This window comes from Tyto alba, unplaced genomic scaffold (genome assembly GCF_018691265.1).
Source record: "Tyto alba isolate M040663 unplaced genomic scaffold, T.alba_DEE_v4.0 Super-Scaffold_21, whole genome shotgun sequence".
In the NCBI taxonomy this organism is placed as follows: domain Eukaryota; kingdom Metazoa; phylum Chordata; class Aves; order Strigiformes; family Tytonidae; genus Tyto; species Tyto alba.
The window spans coordinates 11,245,062-11,268,075 of NW_024881295.1; the positions used below are offsets into that span (position 1 = coordinate 11,245,062).

Here is a 23,014-nt window from a genome sequence, read left to right on the forward strand (position 1 = left end):
AAGCAGACTGCTTCAGGAAAAAAACATATTTTCTTACAACAGTGTTGAATTTTACTGGGAAGTTTCAAATACCTTCTCTTCAGATATATGTACGTATGTGTGGTCATGAGCATGTTCAGTTGTTAAAAAGATCTGTGCACAAATCTACTTGTGTGAAATGTTTTGCTGTTATGTTAAAACACATACTTCATTGCTGACGATCTTTTCTCATACATTAACGACTGATCCTCTATTTTACACTCATCTGTGCAAATTAATGGCCTTGTTCATTGGGCTAGAGAGGTGATACTTTTATGCAGATTGGCACGAAATCTTGCCTTATACCCACTTCCAGCTAAAAAAATCTACAGGACTTACTGCATCCCGCTTTGTAGCTGAAACCAGGAGGAAGAAGGAATCCTTGCTGTGCAGCTGCTGCTAGGGTTCGTTGGTCTGGAGGGAATACGGGAATCATTAATGGAGGCAGCTGACCCTGGACCTGCTGAACAGGAGAGGGAAAATCAAACGTGGAATTTTTTCTGGGGAAAATGCCTGCTTACATGATTTCTCTTACTTATGATCTGAGAGGTCAGGTTTGAATATGCTCCTCCATAACGGGGTGTTCCAATAGCACCAACTATTCAACCTCACCTTAATTGCCAAAGCACTTCATACAAATTACATTAATCCAAAATAAATCGAAATATTCCACTAATGCATACCCATATCCCAATTAATTATTCCCCCCACAGTCTATAATGCCTCACTTCTCTTTGACTGCAGGGTGGGTTTTTCTTCTCTTTTATTGCACTATGTAACAGTATCTCCATGTTAGACACTAGCCTTCACCCTGACTGAGCCCAAACACAAAGATACACACACAGAGAAGTATAAATATGTGCATAAGTAGTGTACAGCACAGTCAGTACTATTTTTCTGCTCATATACATGCATTTATTTGTACATGTGAAAAGATAAAGTCAGTAAGATGGTAAGAAAAAAGGCTGAGACACTTTATTCGCAAATAAAACACAGCTATGTCTGAACCGTTAGCTGTTCAACTTTGCACAGCAACTGTACACAACCATGCAAGTCAGGAAATGGAAAATATTATATTGTAAGTGGATACTGCAGGGGACTCAAGACATGCAGAAATTAGTCATCAAAACTGGAAGTTGGCCATGGCATAATGTCTAATACTACTGCTTTTACCCAGTTCTGTGAGAGTTTTTAATTGCTAAAAATGGACATCATCTTTGTATTTCACACAGATGAGAAACAAAAAGGTTGCTAGAATAAAATGTTAAATGGCTGGTTTTAATTAAAAACCCACTGTACTGACCAGATTGGTCAGTAAGGGAGTCTGAATAATTTTTTAAGAGAGGTCATCTAGATTTTTAATGGCACTGTAAAGCTAAGGCATTGGATGTACAGATACATTATCGAAGACTAAAATTTAATTTGTGGTCTGCAGCCTTAAGAAACACGAAGAATTAGGGTGTTGATAGACAACCTTTTTTGGCCAGAGGTGTAAGAAGGTGTTACTCCCTTCACTACTGCCTGCATAACAGAGTTGGCAAAAGAGAACCTGTGCCAGCTCCTTGGTTGCCACAATTCAGACTACAGCATCTTGACTTAATTTTATTTTAATTTAATCTCCTGAAGATCCAGGAGATATCTCGGTTCACCCAACACTGTTACAAGGCAGAAGAGTGATAGGAAATTTGGGAAGGTAACCTCTTCATTTATGCCAGGACCTGTCAACACCTGTGTGTGTGCTTCCTGCATCTTTATAGTCTGAAATAATTTGCAAGGATGGAGTTCAGGAGCACTGTTGACAGAAATTCTTGTACTGGGAGATTAAGGTTGGGATTGAAGCTAAAGTAGATGTAGCTCCAATCACTGAACTAACTCGATCCATTTTTTGTTACTTCAGTATTCTCCTTTCTATTCTGATTCTGTTAACTAGAAGACATATGTACTTTTAACTGATGCTGGAGAAAATAATATATAAAATGTGATGATTTCTCTATCCCCACTCAGTCACCCTAGAACTGCCCAATGTCTGCCTTGTCTTCATGTATTTACTTTTTGTTTGTTTTGTTTGGGGTTTTGTTGTGGTTTTTTTTTTTTTTTTTTTTTAAGACAAAGACAAAGTAACTGTATTCTTTTAGAACAAAAATGAACAGCCGTGTGGAATTTTTGCATAGTACTCTTCTTCGGCAAAAAGCCACAGAACTTTTTTTTAAATGGTTTCCAAGGATGAAAGTGACTTTGCCAAGCAAAGAAGCTTCAAAACAGGACTCAAAAACACTAATAGAAAGACAGATGGTTCTACTAAGAGCTTTGCTGCCAAAAAAAATGTTAAAAAAAAGTGAAAAAAATGGAGTGATGTTATTGAAGCTGACTGCAAAGTTCTCTGATGACTGCAAATACTCTTGTCCCACTGCAAGTGTTAACTCTGCCTCCAGGGCTAATATAACTAAAGCACCACACACACACAAATTGTCATTGCCAAGCCCACAATGTAGCACAAGTCTGCACTTGATTCCAAGTGACTGCCAAACACACGAGCAAAACACCACACTGAAAAATTCCCATTTAGGAAAACATTTACCAGGAAAATGCCCTTTCTTCTTAACTTTGACTGCTGCATTTCATTTTTTCAAATAGCTGCTCCCCTTTATCTCTCTAAGTGGCCTTATACCCACTAATTTCAAATGACACAACCCCAGTTCTTAAGAAGGTAAGAACTATAGAGTGATGAGGATGGTTTGCATGGATACAGAAATAACGCAGTCAAAACAATGTGATTTTCATTCCAGGATGGAATGTATGTAGCACCACTCAAACAGCTACACTTAATTTTCTCCCAAATACAAGTAAGTGCAAACATTAGTTTATTTTAACCCGATTACCTGACACAATACAATACTAATTATGGACTTCTCATTTTTATGGCTCATTTAACTACTACATTTTAAGTTTTGTTATGTTTATTATTATTACTTAGAATTGCTAGGATACAACTGTTTCAAGTGGCACAAAACACAGGCGGCTCCTTCTAAGTTTTACACAAAAGGTATTTTCCTCTTTTTTTTTTTTTTTTTTTTTTCAGCTATTACTGTGTAAGTTACATCTCTCACAAATGTTTTTTGTTATATAGTTTATGTACTTTCCAACGTTTTCTTGACAGTAACTTCTTGATACTGCATTTGTAATTTGAACATAATGGACTGCAAATCAGAGCTATTCTTCAGGCCCTTCAATTTGTTCTGCTAATGGACATATAGATGTCCATAAAAAGAAATACATCTTTAACAATATAAAAATGTATATACCTGTCAAGATTCTCCACTTGCCAGTCTCTCTACATGATTATGTCTTCTTAGTTGTAATTTCCTAAAGGTGAAGACTGTAGTTTAAATCCTCAAAAAATTCCCAATGGATTTAATGGGCTACAGTCTCACCTTGTAGCTTCTTACCTCCTTTACAATGTCAGTCTGGATGATCCAATCTTCCATAGGCCTGTTTTTTCAATACTCATACTGTTGCCACAATGTCAACTGATCACACAGATCCCTGATCTTTCTTTTAATTTTAATGTCATCACCACAGATCAGATTAACCAGAAGTACTCTTTTACTTCATGACAAACTGTAGAGGCATGGTATGAACAGAAAAAGGCATATGACATATATAAAATAACAAAGAAACAAATGAAATGTCATGAGAACCTTAATATTCTATACAATCAATTCACTAGTCAAGGAATTCATACTTCCGTTCACGTATCTGACAAGTAATTTGGGGCAAGAGGGAAGCCTGTGCTGCAATGAAAGGCATAAACCATACCACTTGACATTTAGTTTATGAGAAATAACTCCCCTTAAGGAAGCAGATACACAAGAGTTCAAACAGTCCAAGAAAGTAAAGGTTCTCTAATTCATAATGAGGACACTAAGTCATCTTCTGTAATGGGAAAGTATTTTAGGAGCAGAAGGAATTGCAACCAAGTTTAACCTAGAGCCCAAACCAAAATCAGGGATCCTTCATACTTGTCACTGAAAATCGAAAAGGGGAGACCAGCCCTAAAGAACTTGTCAATGAAAAAACCCAATGCGAGCACATGACAAGCAACTACTAGTGTAACTACTGTCCAAGCGGGAAACTGAGGCATCCAGAGCTGCCTGTAGAGATTTTCAATTTTAGGAAGAGCCTCACTGTATCTTTATTTGTTTCAGTGCGTTTGAGAAACCTGCCCTTAAATGATTTATCCTTATCAAAATAAATTTGTTAGTAAATTTGGAACCAATTCAAGTTCTTGAAGCCTTGGGCCAGCATCTTCACAAATCTGTGCATGGCCATAACAAATCCAACCACACAAAGATATGCATTCAGTGTAGCCAGACCTAGATTCCCAGCATTCCCAGCTTCATTATAATTGTAGTATTTCCGCCTAAATTCTGGTTTCCTGCCTACTTTTAGGAATATACTATGGTTACCACAGCTACTTAAGCACTAAGCAGTATGTTTTTAACAGTTACCCCTACTGTTTGTTACTAGCTCCTGCTGTGACTTACATAAATTTAGATTGCAAACACTTGACAAATACAGTTCTACTCTATTTTCTGTAAAATGTCACGTGCACTTTGGGTCACTATATAAATAGCTACAAAGACAAAATAGTTTAAGGAAACATTAATGTTGCAAAGTTAGGCATTCAAGGTTTAGGAAATGCCAGAATCAGGATAGCATTCATGACCTTATTTTGATCCTGTATGCCCATGCATCCTGACAGTCTTTAATTAAAAGTTCACAATTTCCGCTCTCACATGACTCTTGCTTAATCTTCCAGGTTTATAATATTTTTCAAGTAACATAAACCTATAGTTTCAACAATTCTAAGCCCTAAGCTGCTAACATAGCAGCCGCTATTAGTTTTATTTATTTTATCTTCATACGCTTCCACCAATTTCATTTCCGCAGTTGCTCATTACATGTTTATTAGCATAAACTTTTATGTAAGTTTTCCTCTTTCCAAGGTAAATATCTCAATACATTTCCCGGCACCCATATATAACACTTTCCACTGAGGGGCGAATACTGCTCTTCCACCCACCTCTATTTCCTCAGAAGCAATTCTAACCATTTTGGTGAGGCTGGTGACGGAGTAACGAATTACTCAGTGTGAATAAGAACGGCTGCTAAAAGCAACACTCCCTTCTCTACAAACTGACAAAACTCTGAGCAGTACTTTACTCTTGAGCTGTTTAGAAGATGCCCTTCAAGAGCTGTAGGAGCATCTTTGCTGAAATGATCTCTTACATGGTTTCTTCATGTAGAAGTGTGGCTAATTTTTATTTTCATTTGAGTTATTCTCAGCTGCCTCAAAGACGTTCAGATTTTACATTCCTAAAACAGTGGATGCACATGAATGATTCTACTAACTTCAAACTGTTGTATGAATATGTTCTTGCCTGTGACTTGTTTATAAGTTAAGCATCTCTTCTACTGTATATGAAAGCGTGCAATGTACATTTAACATGCAATAACAAATCTGTCCTTCAAAAATTACATGTTTAATTGCATTGGTCCCCCTTCCTCCAAAAACACTTGGCTCATGGTGGTGTGCACTATGATGAAGGACCGGATTCTTTAATTAGCGTATGTGTTGGCCATCTCCTTCTCTCTCCTCACACCCCGCCACGTCTATCTTAAGGGAAATAAAAATATATGTCCTCATATAACTACAATCTGCTATTTTCCCTCACAGTGACGTTTAAAATAAGAAAAGAAAATGTTGTTCTTCTGATTCTCTCCCCTACATCAGTTCCCTAAATTGACATAAGTGTGTCCTGAATCTATATGGCAGGGAGCCTTGCCTATGCAGGTAATGCAATGATCACTCACCTACTGAGTTTGAGCTGGCTTTTTATGGGGTGCTTAGTGAGTGCTTAAGACACAAACCAGACGTGGATGCCAAGAAGCAGAGATGCAAAGAAGAAAACACTGATGAGAGACAGCACACCCATTCCACCTCATGCTCTGACCTAACATTTCGCTGTTACTACTGAGGAGCATCTCAGTGCTCTGCCAGACATACTGGTATAGGGGATCCCAACACAGGATTTGTGAAGGTTTTTTCTTTGCAATCTCTTCCAGGAAATTCTGCATTGGATGATTTGGGCTCTGAATATTATTCTTCTCTTTGCTGCCTAAGAGGTTTACACAATTCATACCAGTACTTATAAAAATTTACCCTGTCTGAACAGCTCAGTTCCCTCAATAGTAGCATCTCACTGTTCGCAATTGTTCACAGTGATACTGACAGTAGAAAAACATGCTCTCATTGTGACAATCTTTTGAGAAGAACAAAAAAGGCTATTTAGGGAGACACTCACACCCCCCCCATTACAACTCCACTAGCATAGGAGGGATCTATTTGGAGTAATAGAATGGAAAAAATTATTAGTTTGATGGAATATGGAGACAGAATTTAACAGCTAATAGTTGGTATGTGTGCAACTTGTCTCACAGAAAACACATGGAACAAACTCTCAGAAAAACTGAAATGCATGTCAGAGAATTGCATAAATATTTTTAATTTTTAAAAAGCAATTTCATCAAATTTCAGACTGGAAACTTTCTGTCTTTGCTCAGTCCTGCAAGAGCAAGTCAGTACCAGCATCCATCTCAAATTCGTCTCATCATAAAGTCTGTAAGTACTACTAAATGAACACATGCTTAGCCTTTGTAACTGAAGTGCAGAGAAGTGCCTTAAACTGCCAAATAATACAGACAGTAGCTGTTTCCATGTTGATAACTTGCTTCCAAAGGCTTCTCTCCTCCACTTCATGCTACAGAACAAAATGCGCTGGTAAGAGACAAACACCTCCTGCAGCACTATGAAGGACATAAGCCAAAAGGACATTTTTCGTTCAGGAACATCTCCTGGATACTTCCAAAGGAAAAAGGAGTATTACTTATTCATTTATGTAACTAAAATAAAGAACTCTAGAACATTTATTTGATTTGGTATAGAAAAAACACATAGAGGAGGGAAAAGCAGTAAGATTACTTTTTCTCATTTGGCATGACATTTAACAAGAAGTAGTCATGCTTGTGACACTTAGCATGTAAGTTACCTACAGGGCAATTCTGACGCGAAGGCATTTGAACAAATAGTTTAACTGAAAAGGAAGAGGCTACCTGAAATAAAAAGAACATAAACTGGAATTCAATCCAATATGCAGCTGGTTTAAGTCAAAATCCTAAGAGTTCAGGCGGGAATGGCTGCTCCAGACTATACAACATCACAGTGTGTGGGGTCCTCTGGCAAAGCCAGGACTTTCAGAGAAAGCTACTGTAATTCAGGTAACAGCTACACTGGAAGACTGAAGTGCACTCTCATAAGAGCCCTTTCCAATCCAAGCTCAAGAGCAACACTCAAAACAATTTGCTCCTTCCTTTTTATAGAATAAAAAGATCCATTGTTTGTTTGATTAAGCCATTTGTTTCATTAAGAGGTTAAAGTTATCAGAGGACACAAAATTGGCTTTTGAGTTATGATGACCAGTGTTTGGGCCAAACTGACCTACCTCACCTTACTTAATACTCACAAAAATACTATGTTTCTTATGCTGTAGCTTCCAAGCACCTAGGCACCTTGTTTAAACGTTAGTACTCTTCTAGAAATACAAGCCAGGCCTATAATAGAAACCTGCCACAAACCTGAGGTTGTCAAAACTGATTATTTATATGGTGTATTGTCCTCTATTTGCATTTTTGTTGGCTAACAGCAACTTGCTCCTAAATATAACTGTCATGTACCAAGAGTTAACCTGCAAAGTTACTCCCTTCAAACTGGAAAAATCTACGTACTTACATAAATGACTGATGCTACCTCGCAGCGTATGATGGAGCACACAGTTCCCAGATGCTTGGTTAATGCTTTTCCCAGTGAGGTCTGGACCAGTGCTGATCACTCTAGCAGTAAGCTATTCAGTGAAACATTTGCCAGTGAAAAGAAAACAGGTGTGAGATTTCCTGATGTGTTTTAAAAGACAGCATGTAGAATAATTTCTTGAGCTGCACATGTGTACTGTCTTCTACAGTTAGCTCATCTATTATAGAGTGGTTCAGTTATTAAAATTATAATGAACTATGGGGTTTTTTGTACATGCCACAAAGAATCAGAGACAAAAATAAGCATACTTTCCTCATCACTGTTCACATCAGCCTTTCAGAAGCCACCTGTATACTTTTTCCTTATGATTTTCCACATTCTGTTTAAAGAGATTGAAGTGGCTGGGTTCTGTGTGTGTGTGTGCTAACCCAGCCCTCTTTCTTTCCAAAGTCACTTATTTGGTATACCCAACGCTCTAGTTTTACCAGATCAAAAGTCTTTGTGCGACAGTATCATGGACTGCTCTCAAAAGAGCTCTGGAAAGAAGATCCAATATTAATTACTGCTGCAGAGGAAGAGCAAATAGGACAGTTTGTGTCAGCCCTGTGTTGAACGGGGACTGTTTCTCTTTGAGGCTGTTAGAAATAGGGTGACAAGTATAACCATCAAAAGAGGTGTGCAGAATCTACAGGACTTTTCCTGTAACAGCACTGGGGTTTTTTTAGCATATACATGGTTTACTCTGCAAATCTTAACATTATTAATCTGTTGGTAGACTGTAAGAACAAGTAGGAATGGGAAGCAAGGCTCAGCACTAGCCTGGAATGTAGAGGCGGAGCAGAAGAGGAATCATCCAAAACTGACTTTTCAAGAACTTCTATGAATGTTGGAAGTCAACAGATTCAGGTAAGGATATATATTGTAGCATTACATATCGTCAAAGGCAGAAAGGAGGGCTCCTTTTTGACAGATAAATTCTGTGAGCTTGGAGGAATACCCTACCTTGCTATCTCTTCAGCCCTTTTTAGGTGCCTTTGGCCTCATCCTGACACCAAAGTATTATTGTGAATGTTTTCGTGCAAACTATGTAAACATGACCATAAAATGCTTGGCTATAAACCTGCCCCAGATGGTTTTCAGGTTGAGAATGTATCTTAGGTAGAGAAATGTATTTATTCTAATTGTTGTTCTTACTCCTATGTAGACTGAAGTGATGCAGCTTTTGGGGTGTGAACCTACTCACTGAAGATTTCTTCAGTGCATTTTCCCCAAAAGATCAAGAAACTGGTAGCAAGAGCAAGGCTGATGTCATTATACTTAAGCAAGGCTGACTGGTACTTTTTGTCATATAAAGTTGTCCAGAGGCATCTGTTTTAAGGCCAGCTGCTTAAACCTCCCCCTTTATCCACTATTGATTTTTCCATAGCATATTCAAACACCAGTGACTAATCACCTTGATGTATAAATTGCAGTAATATTCTTCTTGTCAACTGTTCTCCAAAAATAATTTTTTAACCTCTGAAACAGGAAGAACAGTTCTAATATGGAAACCACTGTATTTAAGATGGTGTACAGATGAAGGCTAGTGCCATGACCTCATTTTTGACACAATGGTAAAGTCCAAATTCATGAACAGATCGATATCTAAGGCCTAAACCACTAATAGTGGACTGCCTTCTTTAAGAGACTTGTTATTTTATTAATGACCCTGAGGCACTCCGGGAGAAAAGCTGTGAATCTACAGTAGTACTCAGCCCATTGTTCAAACACTGCTTGATGAAATGAGGGACCATAAAGTAAGAGAGGATTAAATACAAAGGAAGTGGGTGAAGGAAGTACTGCGGTACTTCAGTGGAAAGTAAAAGCTTTGCAAGGCAAATTCATCTCTCATCCTGGTTTTCCTTCATCCCTACCACGGCAGGCATGGTAGGTACCAGTAATGGGAAGTGATAGCTCCCTAAAGCTTTCCTCTGTTCCTGGAGCGATACCTCCCCCTCTAATGTTCTTGCACTGCAGTATCGTCACAATCTGGCCTTATATTTCAACTCTCCCACTGTCACTCATTACGAGTCACCTGTGATGCATTGCTTGTAATGATTCTATACATAATTTAAGTTTCATCAACTAATGTGAAATAATTCTACTTTCATAACCCCTAACGCAGAAATCTTGCTTACTCAAATTAGTTGACAAAGAAGACAAGAAGATCATCAGAATTCTGCCTTATACTAACTATTTCTTGTTTTAGTTTGCTTTTTTTTGTGACAATTTCCTTAATATGATTTAAAATAGTATTACTACAGAGAGAGGAAGGGGTATTCTTTCAAACAAAACCCTAAGGTTTCAGGATGTGTTTTTCACTCAGTATCTCTTTGACAAGTGGAATATCATTAATTAAAACAAACACAACAATTCTAATGTGTAGGCAGTGGGCAAGAAACAGGGGTTATTTAATATCATGTAGTGGGCAGAAATTCAAAACCCATTCGGCTGCTGAATAGTGCAATGGTATAAACAAACATGAAAGTCTTATCAAAGTCAACCACTTAAAATCATGCTATCTAGAGAGAAAAAAATAGACATAAAGGACTCAGAAAACAAATTCTGTGCTAAAAGCCTGTACCTCCTATTGCCTTCTTTAAATTGAAAGGTTGAGGGACACAGTTAATGAAACTGTATACAAGCTAATACAGTACACAGAAACAAACGTTATTCATGGTGTTGATCAGTGTAGACTTTGGCAGAATTGGGTCTGCTCAGAAAATCTTAGACTTAAATCCACTGATTAAACCCTTTGAAAGCCCCCTCTTTTTTCCCAATTTTGTTAATATTAAATCAGATACATGTTTCAGTATAAGTCTGGCCTCCAGCAATACCAGTTTCAGAGCACTAGTTGCTACAACTCAATGCAATTCTTTCCTGAAGACAATATTACTATACTTCTTCTTATTCTTCTTATTATTAGTTTATATTGTTTTATTGCTTCCTAAATGATCTTAAACCCCCTGCTCTTAAATATGATGGTCAAATGGCCAGGAAAACTAAGACCAAATGTTAGTAGAAACCTCTGTGGAAAACACGTTTCTAGTATTGGATAGCCCAGGGAAAAGCACAATGAAGATCTCTTTTCAATCCTTCAGCTGTTCAGACTTGTTTCTGACTGTCCCTTTTGACAGTGGAATTGTTCCTCATAGGATTCAGTTTCACCATCAAAAGTTGGATTTTAAAAGTGAAATGGATTTAAGTTGCAGAAGAAAGATTATTTAAATAGATACACAGTCACTCTTCCATTCACATCCTGATGCTCTTTTTCCCTTATTACCAAAACCCTCATACAAAAATGTTTTTCACAAGTTTTGTTTGGGAACATTTTATGAATAGGACTGAAGACAGTCTCTCATTTTGTGCCTACAATTCGGTGACAGCAACACAGTTAAAGCACAATTAACTGTAGATACAGCGATAAAGTTTAGACATCTCATCATCTGATTTCTGTGTACAGCCAGGTACCCAGCTACCCAAATCCTGCAGCATGCTACTGCACTGAATCGCAGGCACATTTTGATTGCTCTAAAAATTTTGTCTTTTTTTTCTTTGCTGTCTCCTTCAGTTCTTGTCTTCCTCTTCTTCCTTCATAATTAAAAATATGAGGAAAAACAACAAAAGAAAAAAAAAAGAAAGGAAAGACTAAATGTAATTGTTTCTTTGGCACTTCTAGATACGGGCCTTGAAATGGAGAAGAAAATTGTCTACCTCACAAGAGCACTTATCATCATAAATCAGTTTTTAATTTTACTGGTGGATTACAGCAATCAGATAAACATTTGTTTCCTGCCTCCCCTGTATACTGCTCTTTGAATCAGCTTGGCCCAAAATTTAGTTAGGTGTGGGAGTCCTACCTACCTTACAACTCCCAGACAATATCTGATTGGTATGCAGTGGGGAAAAATATAATAGCATTCACACAGCAGAATACACACATAATATATGAAGTGCAGGATCTCACAAGAGGTGGAAAAGTACAACATAATGAAAATTAATAATCTGGGTATTTTCTTCCTAGTCTGAGGTAGTTCTTGAATGCACAATCATTTTTTCTGGCTTGACTGCCTTTAAATATACACATACCACTATAGGTATTAGAGGACAATTTACATGTGATTTGCATTTTTTTTTTCTGTGCCTGTGGTTTTGGTGAGTCTTCCAAACCTAATGACTGTTCTTTTGGCCAGCAACATAAATGCTGTAATCACACAATTATTGTGCTGGGAACAGTTTAATTCAGCATTTTGTTCTCAACCACAGAACAATTACTCAACAATTTTGGTTAACCATACTAGCTCACTGCCTGGAGAGGAAGCAGAATATTCACAAGATCTATTGTCTTACATAAAGGCAGTCAGTAGATTCTTATCATTGCAACTTTCCAGCATCCCTTTGCTCTTGGGGTACTTCCACATACTCCCAGTTAATGAAAATAAATTACTAGCAGCACACTGTATTAGCTTATTCATCTCTATCTGTTGAAAGCTTTTAATTGTGCATTTGCATGCTAAAAAGAAAGGTAGATATGTCTGGGAGGGGGGATATAACAGAGGACTGTAAAAAGCTCTGAAACTACTACAGTGATGTTATCCATCTACTCTACTCTAAACATAAACCATGGCCATTCGAGATTAATCTTTAAGTTCTGCTCTTCAACCATTCATTTCTCTTTATCAATAAAAGGAATTTTCTGATCAATTGATTTATTCTAGTACTGTTTATACTGAAACACTGCTAGCCATAAACTACTCCCGGGATCTCTTTAAGCACAATCTGAGACAGAGAACAAAGTTTTAACCCAGAACACAGTCTCTGGGGCTGGATGTTTGGTACAATTGAAAATCAGGGGCTTACTAAAGTTCACTAATGTAAACCAACTATTTTATGCTAGTATGAGACAGCCACAGCCCCAGTGTAACAGCAGGAACTGATGAACCTCAGATCTTGATGCCATTGCATTTGGTTGAAGGGAGAGCAGGAAAGGCCCTTGAGCAGTCTTCACTCACTCACTGGTGTGACTGAGGATGTGTAGATTTCTTTGAAACACCAAATATTTTTGCCAGATAAACAGTTTTGCAACTGTTTGCTGGAAGTGGATGCTGGCTTTGTTTTTTTTTTTTTTTTTTTTTTGTTGTTTTGTTTTTGTTTTTGTTTTTTTTTTTTTTGGTTGTTGTTGTTTTGTTTTTTATTTGTTTGTTTGTTTTGTTTTTTAATTTAGGCATTAACATTTAACACTCTTTGTGTGGTAGACCTAATTCACAGTAAAGCAAATGAAAGTTCTGACACTTCAGTAAGAACAGATTTAAGTTAGTTAACTAAGTATCAGGATCCTTACATATTTTGTGTTCAAAATTTTAGTTCTGGAAGCATTTTACCTACGCAAATATAAACATTTTAATAATTCCTTTTCCACTTTTGTTTTTGTCTTGTCTTGCCAGTCACAAGGAATATTTTCATTCAGAGCTGTGAATCTAAAAAGTACAACTCTGGCACTGCTGCTGAACAAGTAAAATTAAACTAATTAAACAAAGCTGACTCAATAAGCTTAGTTTGACAGTAAGAGATCAAAAAGGAAACCAGCAGTAAACATGATGAAAACATAAGGTAATATTTGATTTTTTAAATGCCTTTAGCTTTTAAGTAGTATTCAGTTCAGAAAGTGGACTTTGTAATAATCATTATTTTCTTAAAGGCAAAATTTGACCTCTAGGAACTCTGTGTTGAGTCCTTGATCTGCTGGAGTCAATACAAATTGACCCCAATGGTACTCGGCAGAAATAACTTAGTTTTTAAAAAATAACTCTAATTAAAAAAAAAACCTACAAGGCATCTATGGAGCAGAAGACAGGCTCAAATGTCATCAACATCAGGATACTGAGCCATGACACTTCTTTTTTTTCTCCATTTATGACATGAACAGTATGTCTCTTTTTGCTTGAAGCCCACTTTCAGCAGATGTGGAGAAAGGCTTTCTCTCTCCTGACATGTGGGAGACACAATGTGAACTACATTAAGGAAACAGAAGCCCCAATTCAGTTCTTTCCATTTCTTAGGCAACTGATGAGCTTTCATCAGGCTACTGCACAAAAAAAAAAAAAAAAAAAAAAAAAAAAGGACTATCCCTTCTTTATCTGATGTATGTTGGAAAGGAAGGAGCTACAATTTACAACCCATCACTGTGCTTCAGGCACACGCCTGCTGGTTGAGCCTTTCAGGTGATGCCAGTGCTGCTCTGCCTTGTTTCTGGATTGCAATGACCCTTAGGCAGGAGTTACGTGTTTAGATGGAGCAGTTTCAGGGCATGTGCAGGAGAAGAAATACAGAAAACTCTCAGATCACATCAGCAGGTGCTATGTATGTTTAGATGCCCCCAAAGCTTCACATCTCACATTTGAACTAAGGCTCTTAGAGGGTCTATGCCACGGTTTAACCCCAGCCAGCCACTAAGCACCACTCACTCACTCCCCCTGGTGGGATGGAGAACTGGAAGGGTAAAACTGAGAAAACTTGTGGGTTGAGACAGAGATAGTTTAATAAGGAAAGCAAAACCTGTGAACACAAGCACAGCAGAACAAGGAATTCATTCACCACTTCCCACGGGCAGGCAGGTGCTCAGCCATCTCCAGGACAGAGGGCTCCATCACGCGTAACGGTGACTTGGGAAGACAAATGCCATCACCCTGAACTCCTCCTGCTTCCTTCTGCTCCCCCCAGCTCTATATGCTGAGCATGACATCATATGGTCTGGAATATCCCTCGGGTCAGTGGGGGTCAGCTGTCCCAGCTGTGTCCCCTCCCAACTTCTTGTGCACCCCCAGCCCACTTGCTGGTGGGGCGGTGTGAGGAGCAGAAAAGGCCTTGGCACTGTGTAAGCACTGCTCAGCAGTAACTGAAACATCCCTGAATTATCAACACTGTTTCCAGCACAGATCCAAATCATAGCCCCATACTAGCTACTATGAAGAAAATGAACTCTACCCCGGCCAGAGCCAACACATTCTGTGTAAATGATGGCTGGACGGGATGTGCATATGAACTCGGGAAGCATTCTTGGGTCCCTCAATTTAGATGTTCCTAAAGACTATCTAGGTCCTGTTATCAGAGAGTAAATCCTCTTTTTTGATGTAACCCTAAGCCATTCAGGTAAGAATTCTACAGAAAACTCCTTTGCCAAACAATGTTGCAGCTATGTTAGAGGTCTTAATACTGTTTTCACATTCTTTGCAGGCAAGGAAATAAAAAGACAGTAGCACTATACAACAACACATTGCTTGTGTATGTGAATGGACATCATTAATGAAAAACAGCTGCATTCCTGCAGTCAGATGGTTTTGAATAAAACAATCATGGGTCTCCTTGGCACCTAAAGGAATGATTTAGGGCATAAATTGCTGGCTTACCAAGTGGCCTTGAAACCTGTTATGTTTATACAAGCACATTAGTAACACTTTAATATCCCGTAACAAATCAGTAACTACAAATACATCTACCATGTGGTAAGGCAAATGAAAACCTATCTAACGTCTATGGATATGATACCTTTCTCCAAAAAGAAAAGGATTATTTTAGCAGTTCAAACCCACAATATTTTGCCAGCAAGTTTGTTCATTAAAATGTGATCCATTCTGAACACATCAGGTCCCTTTAAGACTAAAAGTCAGAGCTGTGTGCTCTGAGCCTTTTCATCAAGATGACTCATTCATTCATGGGAAGCATGGATTGTATGGCTGGCTTATGGTAGCACTCTAAATTAGTACTCACACAATGGAGAGCTTATACAATTGCAGTAGTCCATATCCAGTAAAACTGCCTCAGTGCCTTGAATAATGGGCCTTGCTAAGTCTCTAGCAGTTCTGTAAGAACCTCTAAACAGCTGCACACAACACATGACCTGTGCCATCTTTACAATGCCTGCTAACCATGAAAGCAAGCTTTGGGAACTATTTCCTCCGCACCCTCACCATTGGACAGCAATGCCCTTTAGAGAACAAGGGGATTTTTTTTTTTCCTCTTCTTTCTTTCTTACTTCCCTCCCCCCACCCTTTCCAATCAGTTCTCCACTGATCATCCTTCACACTTTAGCCTCTGCCCCAGAATACTCCGGACAATAGTACTGATTCCATCTGTGCTCTCCATTAAAGCCCTCATAATCCTCCTCCGAACAGCTGGACGCTCAGACTCCACACACAGACACTCCTTCTGTGGAACCGTTTGGCTACAATTACGCTGAGGCCGTGCTTATTTCAAGTTCCTGCCTGCAAATGCCTTTCGTAGGGTCCCCTAGGGCTGCACGGCAGAATGTCCTGACGCAACAAATTTAACAATACGTCGAGACAGACACAGGCTCTGGTGATAATGTGGTGCTTAGTCACCTCAGTGCCAGGCAGCATTTAGAAGACATTTTTTAGACAAATGACAGTATTACTGACAAGCTTCAGATTCCCATCAAGTCATTAAATGGTGAAGAAGGCATTAAGATGAAGAAGCGTCTTCAGTTAATCAGTTTTGATACCTTTATTTTAACATCAGAAATGCTGCAATGCCAATGCTGTTTTGCTTAGAAGCCATTCTCAAGAGCTGCAGTGGTTTGGCTCTCTCCTTAAACAGCATATATTCAAGAGAATGATCTGACAATATCTGTCATGGCTTGAAAAGACTGAGTGTTAGGGAAGAACCAGTAGAGCACACCCACAGGCTGGTCTAGCTGCATACCTCAATTTTTCCAGAGACTTACCTTTCCTCAGACTCCACCAGTGGAATAAGCGTCTATTACATCTCACTTCAGACAAGAAATACGTTAAATATGTATTCAGAAAAATGCAAGAATAACTCTAAGGTAAGGATTTTTACAAGAAGTCTACACTGATATTCTAATTAAAGTCAATAGTGAGTCCTACAGATCTAAGTGCATCTAATGTATTACACTGCGTGTATGTTTGTCTGCGTCTGTATACACACACGCATCATCTGTGCCCATACAGAACTATAAACACACACATTTTTCCAGTATATGTGTGTGCACACGTCTCACACACCACACAAGCAAATGAGAAAAGCTATCTATAAATCTCATTTCTGGTATTTATTTTAAAATGTAAATGTGTGTGTATGTGCACATGTACTGATATTTACACATATATATATACACACAGTACCCACGAAACAGATGCCCCACACACAGGAGTCCACACGCATATGCAGGCATACAGGCATGCACCATACTAGAGATGGTGATACCCAAGGGAAAATTTAAACCAGAACGCAAACAGTATTTATCACACACCTCTGACAGTTTCACTTGCACAGCATACACCCTCCTGCCTGAACACGGACAGAACCATATAACCCCAAATCTCTCGGAATCGTGTTTTCTCTGCAGCCAATTTACAGACACATGCCTTTTCTTTCCCAACTTTTCACATAGTATTACTGAGCTGCTGTATTATCCATATTCAACCCTAGTCCAGAGGGAATTCTGAGCTTCTCTGTTTTGTAACCCATAAGGGCTAAAATTAAAGTATTTTTATTAACAGAAGTGGAGGATTCACAGTTTCCTAATGTGGCCCACAACACCTGAGTATAGCCTTAAAACAACTCAAGACATTAAACTCTAATCATAAGATTATTTATGGAAAAGCTATTTCAGGTGAGTTTTGTGAGTTTATTTGACCTATGATATGAAGCACTTTTACAGGTAGAGGGACTCAAAAATGTATACCAACAATCCTTCTAGAACACTCCAAAATGTATTTAAGCCAATTTTTAAAAATATGCTGCTTTCATACAATACGTTGCAGTATAAGATAGCATAAAGGTTTTATTGCTATTTGTTGAAGATATCAAGCATAATGCACAAGTGGCAAGTAGTATGCCTCTCCTAAACAAGTCAATAAACCCCCCTTACTGCATCAGTCTAGTGTGTATTCACTGTTCTCCCACGTGCATTACATATAAGAACATAAATAGGTTGTCCATGGTTAAGACCAAGATTGGCTTTTTGTTGTAAACCCAAGAATTCAAAGTACATGGTTGGAAGCACAGATAAATACCGGTTCGATACTTTTCAACTAGTTCCCCCCATCTCATGAGAGGTTATTTATCCTCCAAAGTCTTTACAGGTGGTTGGCTGTCAAAGAACATACTTTCAGCTGAATTACAGCTGATTTGGCCAAGATCTTTTTGTGATATGGGATTTAGAAATTGGTGCTAATCATATTTTGAGAATTCTTCTAATGCTCCTTCATGCCACATTGCTGTGTCCTAGACACTTCAAATGAGGTTTATCCAAAAGATCTTGGCAAGATCTAGCATAAGGAAAGGCATGTTTGGGAAGTAACTCTCAGGTGCATTAAGAACGTCAGAATAGTCCGTCAAGCTCCAGCAGATTTTAAGGAGTGCCAAATATCTGAGGAGGAACCAAGCTTTTATTAAAAAAAAAAAAAAAAAAAAAAAGTGTTCTCTCAAAGTTTTCCTAGAGGAAACAGAGTTAAATATAGACAAGTTCCTAAGAGTTTTGTCACAGCATTTTTGCTGGATGTTTTTTCTTAATTGTTATTGTTTTTAATCACCTCTGGCAGATAGTCCCCATTTCATCAGTCATAAAAAACCCAATAAAATGTCAGAGGGACACCAATACTAACATTAACTCCAGAAATTCCCAATTATTCTCACCTCCAGTGGATTCAATAACTAGTTGTAACACTTCTAGTTATGGCAAGGGTGTAGAAATATAAATTTTAGGCACACACAAGGAACAGTTAAGAAGGAAAAGCCAGAATGACTGCCTTTTCTCTATCTTCACTTACCTGGCCTGAAATATCATGCCTAATCTCAGAAAACTAACTTGAAGATCAATCTAACTGCCCACAGAAGCTCTCTGGGTTCCACTTTCCACTGTTCTTAAAACCAGGGTTCCCAGCCACAGCCCTGTAATGCTGCAAGAGCTTCCCAGTACAAGTTCTTCAGCCATGCCCTACTTCCTTGCATAAAATGTTAATATGCTGCTAGGTGGTATGGCTATTTTGGTAATGTTTTAAGTCTATAGAGAAAGCAAAAGGCCACTGAGGTAGAAACTGAGTGGTGTCTGATCAGTGATACCAGGCTCTCTTAACACAGGTCTAAACCACAAAGTTCAAATTTCAGTCCAAATCTTCACAATTAAAACAGACCTGGCATTGAGGCTCAGCCTTTCATAAAAACAGACAAAGGTCTACTGCCAAGAAAGTTGTACCAGAGTTTGAAGGTTTTGGTTCAAACCTTCTCTAAATATAACAACAGTTTCTTTCATTTTAATACCATCTCCCCTCATTTCAAGTGAGCTGGAATTTCACCAGACAACACATTAAACAGTCAGCTCCAGGGTCGCTGCTGAGAACAAACTTTTAGAAATCATCTGTAGTTTCTTTACAACTGAAAACCAACCTCTCACCTAGTGAACCACTGCTAGATTTACTCTATGTGCTTTACTCATAAAATGCAGACATTGACAGTGTGAGCTGAGTGCCAGGAGCAGAATTTGGAGTTTTCCCTCTCCCACTTTTTGTATATCACTTGTCTTCATAGCTCCAAACCACTTCAGGATAAGATAAACTGCCTCCCTCCCAAGCCCTGACCTTTGTATAATGTGGATTGGACATTATAATATACAGTCACAATTACAGTATTTTTACTAAACAACACGCTGATTTTTTAGCCCAAGAAATACCAGAGGAAAAGAAGTCTGTAAAGCTCATCTATTATGGCTCAACTAAAAGTCTGTTTACTTCAGTTTCATTACGAATTGTATTCAAACTGTTCATTGATATCACTGGAATTGTACGGATGCAGAACTGCAGTAATACAGGAGGGGATCCAATCTATACGCTCTGAGGCTGTAAAACAGGATGTTGCAGGAAACAGTATTTTTATTTAAAGTAAATCTTCTCTTTCAGTTTCAGGTGTCCTGGGTTTTATTACCTATTTTATGGCCAAATACTGCACTGAGGTATATGAAACTAGTTCATACTGACACTGGAAGGAAGTACATGTGTACAGGAGAGGAGAGATTTCGTCTTTCCTGATTATGAAATAATCTTACCTAATTCATCCATGTTTTCTTTTATACTACAACTAGCATCGAGAAAAATCCTAATGTATGTCATGTGCACACCAAGAAGATAAGACAGCCAAATGGCAGTTTTCTGCAGGCTTTTTTTCTAACAAAGTTATCTAGAACACAACTTAAAATAAACCTTTTCTTTGTAATGTCAGGGTAGCTCAGAAGTCTATAGAATTCAAAGCTTTTAGCTCATGGAGAGGCAGAAATATATTTTTTTTTTTCAATCTGGACTAAATTCTTACATATGGAAGATTTCAGTCTCCTCTTTCTACTGATAAAAATGAATGGAAGTTCACACAGGTTCACCTTATCTTGGATAAAAATAATTTCTTTAAGAACTTCACAAAATGTCAGACCAGTTCACCAGGTAGTGGAAAAGCACTTATGCTGATTTACACTAGACGAGGACCTGACACAGGATTCTTTAAGAGTCACAGCTGAAACAGTCAGTTCTGCAACATCCCATACTGTACATACAACATTAACCAGAATCAGTCATCAATTGTCTTTGACTCTCATGTAGACATTCAGTTGGTATTCAACAAAATTCTTCATGCAAATCAAGGACAGTATTTTATCTTTAGAAGACACCACGTTTCTCTGGGTTTTATGAGAATATGCACCATTCTAGAGTGTGAAAAAGGATCACTGAGAATTCTGGAAAGATGTAATAGACCAAATCCAATGAAATTTGCCTGTTTTAGGCTGCAAATCTGAATGATCTGATTTACTGTCCTTACGTTGAGCCCAGGACAAATCAGTGAATCCACCCATACAAAGCTCATTGAAGGTTTAGACCCCTGGGCATTGAAAGCACAGAGAAACAAAATCAACAGCAAGCATCCTCACCGGGCACTGAGAAGGTCTTAGGACTCCCAGTGTAAAAATATAAGAAGTGATGAAATAGGCAAGAAGCTAGAACTGGGTGAAGGAAAAAGGAAAAAGAATATCCATTTTGGTAAATGGCCTCGTAGTTCAAATTAGAATTTAATTTACAATTCACTTAACAAAAAAGACCTCACTGCAAGCTCTGATTAATATTTTAAGAAAACCAGGAACCCCTTATAAACTTGCAAGTATCCATGAGCAACGAAATACATGCCTGAATTCCTGAAAGACTGAATCTTGTAAAGAGAACAAGATAGGCCCATATTAAAACTTTTAATGACTTTAGTTTTTAAAAAAAAAAAAAAAAAAAAGGAAAAAAAAAGGTGGAACTTTGCAGCCAGCTGGCTCCATACCGAAAGCCAGGCTGCACAGCTTGAACTTAAAGCTATCTTAACATAATGAATAAGTGCCAATAATTAGCATATGTAGTGTGAACAGGTTTGCTGGCACAAGCAAGTGAAAAACTCCAAGGTAAAGTTATTATTAGGGAGTAATTAGCTCTGTGAAGTAAATGAGTGAAACAATAGCTGCCAGCACTGACAATATGGCTAACATCTGACTATGTGGAAGATAACATTGTAAAGTATTGCTCCCTGAGCTAGAATCTGTTAATAACCATATGTTAGTGTAATTAATGCAGAGTCTTTCTGACCTGTTGTCACATAAGAACAATACTTTCTTGGAAACATTCAAACAGGCAGCCCTATGCTCGTGGATGGCAAAAAATAATTTGGGAAGTTGCTTACAAACACCTTTTCTTCTGCATTTCTTTAAAAAGAACTAAAAAAACAGTAAATGGTGGAAAAATAAGAAAAAACCCACTTATGAACCAACTGCCTTCAAGGTTGATGGCAAATATTTCAAACCCTGGATCAGGGCTTTCCAGACCAACCAAATCAAACCCTAAAGAATACTCTTGGATTTTAGGGGTGCTTGTAATCCATGCCCAGACCAAATTCTGTAATTTGATTATTTACACAGAGTGGCTTAAATCCTTTATCCAAAAAATCCTTGAACTCTGGAGTGTTCAAATCTGAGACTGGATTCTGAGTTTTTTGGCTTGAGCCCATTTCTAAATTGAATAGATCCCTCCAGGTGTCTGACATCCATCAGACATTCTGCCAAGGTCTTAATATATTGCTAGATAGGGAGGGTCTCTATTTGTCCCCCACACAGGATATTTTCACCTCCAAATGAGAGGATTCTGTCACTACAAAGTGCAAGGCTAAAGATATTTTCTCTTGAGAAAGTACTAAAAATCATGCCCAGAACTTCTGAATTTTCATAATAAATGGCACCAATGCAATATTTTCCTCCCTTCATATCAACAACTCAAAATGTTTCAAAGAGGTCTAGTAAATACAGTTTGCTCAACAAGCTTTACATAATTACTGTATTTTCAAGTCATTGTGTTGATGTAGTGAATCCTACAGAGTACGCATATCCCATAAAAAACACCCTGTCTCTGAAGCTCTCTGGTACAAAGACCTTTGTAATTTAATTTGAACGTCTCTCTATTCCAATTGAACATCTCATATGCACCTTGTTAGAGCATGCACACTCATTGGCTCACAACAACGGTTTTATAGAGAGGGCAAATTGTGGTCATACATCCCAAATGAATAGCCTTCATTTCCTAAAGAAAAAGTTTAACAAGTTTAAGAACCTGGTCGTATTTAATTTCAATTTAAAAAAAAAAATCCCAAATTTAATGCAAGCTTGTTAGCACTTTCCTTTTTTCCTTTTTAGTGGGGCAGTTTGAAAAAAAAAAAAAAAAAAAAAAAAGGAAGGTTTTTAATGCTTCACAGGCTATTATGGCCAGGCAAAGGAGCCCTGCATGTTTGAGATCTCACACATTCATCTTCTCACTAAACATCTGTTTAAGGCTTGTGTGATCTACCTGTCAGCACCAGTGATCCATAAAGTGTTTGAACCTCCTGTCACAAACCTCAGTGCTGGTTTGATCAGAGGCTTTGTGCACACTAATCACCCCCTTTATCTTTTCTAATGTTAGGAGAAAAAAACCACAGCAAGGCTGTCTTCCAAACCTGACTGTAATTAATCTTTCCATGGGGGAACCTGCCTGGTTTGAAAAA

The 23,014-nt window shown here is 38.1% G+C and overlaps 1 protein-coding gene across 13 annotated transcripts in view; it reads right to left on the bottom strand.

Annotated features, from left to right (window-relative positions):
• SOX5 (SRY-box transcription factor 5) overlaps positions 1 to 23,014 on the bottom strand; it is a 296,063-nt gene that overhangs the window by 102,369 nt on the left and 170,680 nt on the right. For 7 of the 13 annotated variants that reach the window (XM_042795196.1, XM_042795199.1, XM_042795197.1 and 4 more), the window contains one exon: positions 358 to 481. In XM_042795196.1, coding sequence (XP_042651130.1) covers positions 358 to 481 — 124 coding nt within the window. The remainder of the gene's footprint in view (positions 1 to 357; positions 482 to 23,014) is intronic. The other 6 variants (XM_042795201.1, XM_042795200.1, XM_042795198.1 and 3 more) reach the window with 1 other exon arrangement.